General features: G+C 43.8%; 1 protein-coding gene across 1 annotated transcript in view; it reads right to left on the bottom strand.

Moving 5' to 3' along the window:
• Window positions 1-1,590: 1,590 nt before the first annotated feature.
• Window positions 1,591-7,935, bottom strand: part of LOC105997506 (arylacetamide deacetylase-like 4) — a 7,657-nt gene continuing 1,312 nt past the window's right edge. Inside the window, exons 2-4 of the mRNA XM_013031943.1 lie at window positions 6,365-6,581; window positions 5,573-5,636; window positions 1,591-2,359 (exon numbers count right to left, since the gene is read on the bottom strand). Coding sequence (XP_012887397.1) covers window positions 1,591-2,359; window positions 5,573-5,636; window positions 6,365-6,581 — 1,050 coding nt within the window. The remainder of the gene's footprint in view (window positions 2,360-5,572; window positions 5,637-6,364; window positions 6,582-7,935) is intronic.

Raw genomic sequence — 7,935 nt, 5'->3', positions numbered from 1 at the left:
TACAATTGGATCTGCCATGTAGACACAAGAGGCCTAATGGACAACTCCCTCCATGAATCATAGAGGATGAGGGGGATTGTTACCATTGATCTGTGCTTCATTATTTGGGGACATGGCGTGGCTATGGAGCCCAGATTGTCCCTAAGTTTGCTATGCCTATGATGCCACCACATGCCTTCTGGTATTAGAGGAGTGTCATCATTGCTGTTTAGGTTGATTATTCTTGATTGACTACTTAATTGCATTGAAAGATGTGTGCGAGGTTATAAAAGCATATTGTTCTCTGTGAGGATGTTCCTAGAGAGAATTCAATAAAGGAGAAAGACCCATATGAATTTAGGATGCAATATCCCAAAGGGAGCAGACTCACAAAAAAGAGGAAAGCAGAGAGCCAGTGGGTGTACACTCTTCTCTCTTCCTCCTACCCCCCCCTCCATCCCTCCTCTCTGTTTTCTCTTTCTGCTTCTTAACTGCCATGATGGGACTAGCTTTGCAATATCCTCTCCACCACAATTGACTGAACTTCTGAAAAGCTCTGAACCCCACAGACCCCCATCAATGCTTCCTCTCTTAAATGGTTCTTTGTGCATTAGTTATAAGAAAGAAAAGTGTGACTAACACAATATTGGAACCCAGAGAGGCGATGGTTACACAGAAGAGATCCTCCAGCTTGTCTCTTCCCTGCATCAGGACCACAATGGGGCTGGGGCTCTCACAGATGCCCATCTTGCTCATTGGCCACTGCGGCTGACCCAGCGTGCAATGAGAGGTCCCCATCAGTTATCTATGAACAGAGAGAATGACACTGGAGAAGCAAGGACTATGTACCCTCTAACCACCTTAAGAACACAGAGGCCCTCCTGAGAAAGGAGTCTGCACCCAAGTCCCTTAGGGTTGGACATTCACATCCCTCTACACTTCCAAAAAAAAACTTGGCCCTAAGGACCTGGTCCTTGGGAGTCAGGGATCTACCTCAGGAATTCTGATTAAAGACATGCACTACACAAAGCTTGAAGCTCATCAGAACTCATCTTTGGCCGCCATTTCTCCTCACTTTCCTCCTTCTCTCTCTCTCTCTCTCTCTTTTTCTTATAAATCCCTCTTTTTGAAGTCCAACCCAAGGATGACTGGTTTCACAGGTCAGCTGGAGGCATTGGGAGTGGGGCTTTGTCGGACCAATGATGACTTCAGGAGTAATGAGGTGACTCCTCCTTTAGAAAGAGTGTGTCCCTGGAAAGCTTTGGCATCAAGAGGACGATTCACCCAGTGACAGCATGACAATAAGTGCGATTTATTCTGCACAGGCCTCTATGTTGCAAAGAAGAGACCAAACCCAAAGCCATTTTGTCTGCCTTTGATAACATCATTTTCCTCAGTGTTGTAAGGCCTCAGCTGGTGGAGAGATCATCTGAGCTCATTTTATCAGGGCCTCTTGGATATACCATTTTAGTCTTTCTCTGTTTATTTGGTGCTGTTTTTTTCTTAGTTTTTGTTTACTTTTCTCTCTTCCCTATTTTGAGTGCTGCAAATCGAACCCAGGGCCTTGAGGGTATTAGGTAAATTCATTACCACAGACACACAACAATTCCATCATATATCCCTTAAGTATTTGACTATGGCAGACATAATTTTCTCACAACAGGGGAAATGGAAAAGAATTGTAGAAAATAATGCTAAGCACCCATGGAAACCATCTTCTGCGTGGTACCAGGTCACAGGGACCCCCTGGTCTTCCAAGCGCTTCTTATACAGTAGGCCATCATCTCTGAAGGAGTCCCACTCACAGGTCACTATGAGAGCCCCTGGAAGCTGAGCAATAATCTGGTCATCGGCTATGAGGGGGGCATTTTCTACCTCAAAAGCATGTCTGGTTTCCAGGTAGGCAGCCTCATTAAAAGGTGCAGGAAATTCTGCTTGGTACTTGTATCTGAACCTTTCAGGGAGATTGTCAGCGCTCAGCCATTTCTTATACTTCTCCCAGATATGGGCAGGAACACAAGCACCTTTTAACAAGGCATCTTTCCAGGAGGGGTCAATTGTAAAATATCGGCATAAAACTATCATGAGTTCTGTGAGGGGAATTGGGACATTTTTGTTCTGTTGATGTGATGGTAACTGCAAATTGATGCCCTGGAGAGCAGGGTAAACCAAGATCTGACCCCGGAGCTTTGGAATATCTGTTCTGCCCACCAAGGCCTGGCTGACGAATGCCACAATGGTAGCCCCAAGGCTGTCTCCAGAGACCACAACCCGGGAGGGGTCCACCCCATAGGTATCTAGTGTCTTCAGGAAGTGGACGGTGGCATTCAGACAATCCCTGAAAGAGACTGGGTGGTGGTAGTCAGGAAGCTTGCGGTACCTGCGGAGGAAAAATGAAACCCAGTACCATAGTGAGCAGAGGGTTAGAAGAGGCCATTTGAACAGCGTTCTCTACCACACTCAGGAGACCACTTATGATTAAGTCCTCAGAATGTGTGTAGCCAAAAAACAGGTGGATTCCTATCTTTTCTATGTGTGCATATGAAGAACCTGCTTAGAGTCAGAGTAGTTAAAGTTTTCCATCCCAACCCATATTTGTTTCCCTAGGCAAACAAAGGGAGGATTCTGAAACTTCCAATCTGTTGGCTTTCGACACAAAATAAACATTTATTGGGCAGGGGGAGGCAATTTAGCTACTGGTGGTCTCACAGTCTTTCAGCAGACATGGGAAGCTAAGATTGACCTCAGAATGAAATTGCTTTTTTCACAGAGGAGTAAACGGGAAAGAAGAGGTGGTAATGTAAGAAGGAAAGAGAAGGTATTCCTGAATCTAAACTTCTCTCAGCCATCTTTTCCCAGACTTGTCCTATGGCACCCTCTGGTAAGTCTGAAGCTCCTTTTCTCCCTGCATAATTCCAAAGCTGCCCATCAATCTGCTCTGATCCATGGGCCAGATCTCTGCAAGTATCTGCTACAACACATGGTGAAATTCCTCGAAGCATCAGTGTAGTGGCTCAAGTACACGTTGCTGTGCTCTCTGTGAGGCAATTTCATTTTCTCCAAGGTTTTTTGGATCATGGACTATTACATTAGAAGCTCAGATACTATAGTAGCCAGTTGAGATCAGGTCTTGACACTGGAAAGATTTTGCTCTCCTTAGTGGTTTCAAAATAGTCTAGAGATGCTTAGTAACTTACTGGAGTCCTACAGATGCCTGAATCCATCAATGAAGCATAAAGTTATAGTCTTTTTAAAAACTTCACTCACAGCCCTAGGAACTGGTTTGTGAAAGGAATATGGAAAACTTCGCTATATAAGGTGGCAAGGCCCCCAAGTGTGGAACTAGAGGGAAGTAGGTGATTCTGGGAGAAGATCTGAAGACTAGAATGCTGATAGGAATGTTGACATAAATGACTATGCTCATGAGATCTGAGGTGGAGACATGATTCTGTTGGGAACTTGATTAAATGTTATTCGTGTAACCTTTTGGCAAAGAACTCTCCATTTCTCCCATGCCTTGAGACTCTGTGAGAGATAACAGCAATTGGCAACAAAAAGACAAAATGGGAATATTGGAAAAATAGATGGTTTTCCAGAAAATTATTATTAAAACTGTTGTACGCATTGTGTGTGGTTGTTAAGAGAATAGTTGAGTAAAGAGAATAGTTAAGTAAAAGGAAACAACACTTTACTAAGGAATGGGAAAGATCCCTTGAGAGAATCTCAAGAAATCTCCAGACTGCATCCGTTTTGATGCTCAATTGTGAAAGTTTATACTCACACTTGAGCACCTTCCTTCCATAGAACCTATAGGAAGTTAGGTCTTCAGGATTTATTTTACCATGGCCAGTAATCCCTGCAGTAGTTGGCTAATGACTTAGTGGTCCACAGAGGGCCAGCTACTCCATATGCCGTTACTGAACAGTTGTTGGCATTATCCACGACTACTCTAGATAGTGTTGCATAGTTCCACTGAGAATTCAGAGGAAAGCCTGAGAAGCGAGGCAAAGCAGAGCAGTGTTGGAGTCCCCGCAGGCGGGCAGTCCTTGAGATGGGTATTTGGTGGGGGAAGGTGTGAGGGTGAAGCTATGCTGCAGTGCAGACATAAAGAAGTTGATGATGTCAGGAAAATGGGTTATATGCTAAGTAAATCTGCAGGCAGTGAGGAGAGCCAGCTCAACACAGAAGTTGGGTTTTAATCTCACAGCCCACAGGAACATTTGGAGATCACACCACGCAACTTTTATCCCAGATGATGGAAAGGGAACCACATGGCTTAATGTTTCCTAGCTCTGGTTTGGTCTTGCTCTGTTCTCCTTCTTGCTCTGAAACTTCCATACTTTCCTTTTGGTTTTATGGCGGGGAGGGGCGGGGAGGGGAGAGGGGGTTTGGCTGGTCATGGGGCCTGAACTCTGGGCCTGGGCACTGTCCCTCACCTCTTCACCTCAAGGCTAGTGCTCTACCACTCTAGCCACAGCACCACTTCTGGCTGAGGAATCAAACTCAAGGCCTCATGCATGCAAGGCAAGCACTCTAACCACTGACCCACCATTCCAGCCCACATACTTCCCTTTTGGAATGGGAGTGTTCACTCTGTCCTATTTCATCTTGAAAGAATTTAGTTTTCAAGGACCCATGATAGTAATTTAGACTTGAACTTTTTGCCAGTCCTGGGACTTGAACTCAGAGCTTGGGCACTCACTATCATTGAACTTCTTTTGCTCAGGGCTACAACTCTACCACTTGAGCTACAACACCATTTCTGGCTTTTTCTGTGCATGTGGTATTGAGGAAGCTAACCCAGGGCTTCACACATGCTAGGCAAGCACTCTACCACTAACCCACATTCCCAGCCCCTGAACTTGAACTTTTGAACAGTTTTGTAACTTGTAAGACTTTGAGGACTCTTAGACAAGGACCAATGTCTTTTGCAGTTAGAGATGGCTATGAGCCCTTGAAGTCCATAGTAGAATGTTGTGGTTTGGATACGTTGTATCCATAATAACCTCATGGATTGAATGCTAGTTTCATAGATATTAGAACCAATTGTTGAAAGGTTGGGACAAAGATGCATCTTAATTCAGCATTATATGAATCCATTGATGAAATAGTAATATCAAGGTATTATTAGGACATGAGATTGGGTGCTACTTGGAGAAAGTAGGCTACTGTGTTTGAATTGTGTCTTGTTTCTGATACGTTCTTGTCCTTTCTGCTTCCTGATTACAATTGTGTAAGCACTTCTGCTTTGCCATGTCCTCCTACCACAATGATGACCTACGTTCAGAGACACACATAGGAACAGAACAACCCTGCCTTTCAGATAAATGTAAACAATAAATCCTAATTCTTCTTAAGGTAAGTTTCTCCTGATGAAAAATGTGTAAAATGGAGGGTTGTAATCTTGTATTTACTCTAGCACAGCTGATCCTTGCATGCCCAGTGTAGGTGATGTTTTTCCACTCTTCTGATGTCCTATGGCACTTTATATCTGTCAGGGAGTGAATGTATAAAAGGGCACCTGTGGTCAGGGCTCCTTGATCTTGTACATCATCCTTCTGGACTGCTACCCTACACCTCTTACTCCACTTACCCCACTGAGAGCACCACTGAGTCTGTCTTCAGGGCCAGGAAACTGCACGTGTTGTGGTACATATCTGCAAAACAGGAACAACAGAGTTCAAGCCATGATGAGGACGAACACTTGCCAGCACCGCCCCACTGAGAGCAGCTGCTGTTGTAGGCCTCTGTATAACAGACTGCCTGTGTCCTATTGTCTCCTCTGAAACAACACTGTGAAGCTCTGTTTAGACAATGCCATATATCTATCTGCAATTTACCACATGTCATAGCCCAAGTGGACCATGAGGTTTAACTTCTGCAATGCTAATTTTACAGTTTGGTAAATTGAGACCCTAGAAGGCATAGGCATCTGAAATAGACTTTGGACTAGAAGTTTGAACTAATCAGTTCGGACTAGGAGGAGGAAGATTAACCATTTTATATATTCACTTTGGTAGGGAAGTTGGTGTCTCTGAATGTCCCACAGTGATTAATGCAGGGGTTTGTCAGATGTTTTAGAAGGCAAGGAGGATATGATAAATGCAGTAATAGAAAGGAAGGAAGGAGTCATAGCCATGTATCTAGAAGCCCCTTTGGAAAATCCCTGACCTACACCTGCACTGAGAGATCATATTGTGAAGAATTCAGGCAGGAAGCTCCAATTCCATTGATGGTGTGTTTCTCGCCTCTACTTAGTTGCACTAGATGGAGCTCCATTGACTGCTAGAATTGGCCCCTCTCAGGGGTCACTGGATAGCTAGCTGAGGCTGATGGGTAATGAGGCCCTTCCTCCATGACCACACACCACAGGAAAGCTCTTTACCCAGACTTCCTATCACTGCAGCCCCTCCATGGTAGAAGATGACGCCTCGACGAGGGCAGGAGGACACTGCCTTCGGCTGGAACAGCCTCACGCTGATTGTCCCAAATCGCAGGTTGGTCACCACCACTCTGGGGTCTTTCCTTATTAGCTGTAGGTGTAGTGCAAATTGACAAAATCTGGGCATCGAGCAAATTCTTAGCTTCTCAAGTATACACCCCTGGAGGAGAGTTGGAGACAAATTTGAGTTTTCTATTTTCAAGGCTCAGTTCCTTTCAATAAGCTCTATGAGCCATTTTGAAACCAGTGCCAGACAATCAGTGTGCACACAGCTCCCATGTGGAGATCAGTTCATCAGATTCTCCTAAAGTTAATGGATATTGACACTTGTCAAGTAGTTGTGAGAACCGAGAAACAGGAAACCCAGGAAAGCTATTCATTCTCATCAGATGGAATTCTTGTTGCATTTATATTAAAGACACCTGGGCTACTTGCCTTGGATCAATGCTGATTCTTACATTATTTCTACCAGCCTGGACGTCATTACTGAGGTCAACTGGACACTTCCTTTATTACTTCACTCATTCCTGTGTACTCATAGGAGAAAGGTCACACCACTAAAGTCATAAGACACCACTCTTAGAGTCCTCTTTTTCCACACATTCCACTGCAAAAACAAAGGCTGACTAGGGACCTGCTGCAAGTTCAGCCCTGTGTCCACAGACTTGGAAACTCTACTCCCCATGTGAAGGCTGCTGTACTTCTACCTCAGCCTTGAATGAGGTGATTCAACTTCTCCTTTCCTGGCGGTGCCCTCTTCAGAACAGCAGGATTTTCTGAGTGCATGAAATCTGCACAGAATGAACTTTGCAAAGATGATTTGCCTTTTTCATGATTTCTCAGCATTGTCAGGGACAATGGTATGTTTTAAGTGTGATAAAGGCACTCTGGAGTTACCCTGATGCCATGGCAATTCTAACTTATAGGACACTGGTAGCTATAAATTTCTCACCATGATTGTGCATCTGCTTTCTGATTAGTTATACTACTGAGGCTGGGACTGAGTCTGTGAGTTTGGCTGGTTATGCCTGACACAGATTCATTATCACAATGGGAACTGTAGCATGGAATCTGGTTCCCATTTGAGGTGCCTTTTGACCTGCCTTATGGCCTCCTATCTCACTGGAGGACGCCAAAGACCTAGAACGTTCTGAAGGCCTTCTGATCTCCCTAATAGCACTTAGCATCCTGGGGCAGAAAGGCAGACTAAAACAAGACAGAATCTCCCCTGTCCATAGGTGTGTATCAATTTATATATTTATACTAATAGGTATATATACATGTATATCAATATTTATTTCAGTATATCAATATTTATTATAAACAATATGTATATATATAAATAAGCAACCTCACATATTTTTCTGCCACCAAATTATACTCTGCTTCCTTTGTCTTCTCTACATTATTATTGTTTTTTAGGATGGCATTGATTTCTCATGACTAACTACTTCCTATGGTTTATTTATTTACTTTTTTATTTTATTTCATTTTTATTGTGAAAATACTGTACA

This window comes from Dipodomys ordii, unplaced genomic scaffold (genome assembly GCF_000151885.1).
Source record: "Dipodomys ordii isolate 6190 unplaced genomic scaffold, Dord_2.0 Scaffold6, whole genome shotgun sequence".
NCBI lineage: Eukaryota > Metazoa > Chordata > Mammalia > Rodentia > Heteromyidae > Dipodomys > Dipodomys ordii.
Note: the sequence above shows the minus strand (reverse complement) of the source record. Positions and strands in the feature narration are given on the sequence as shown.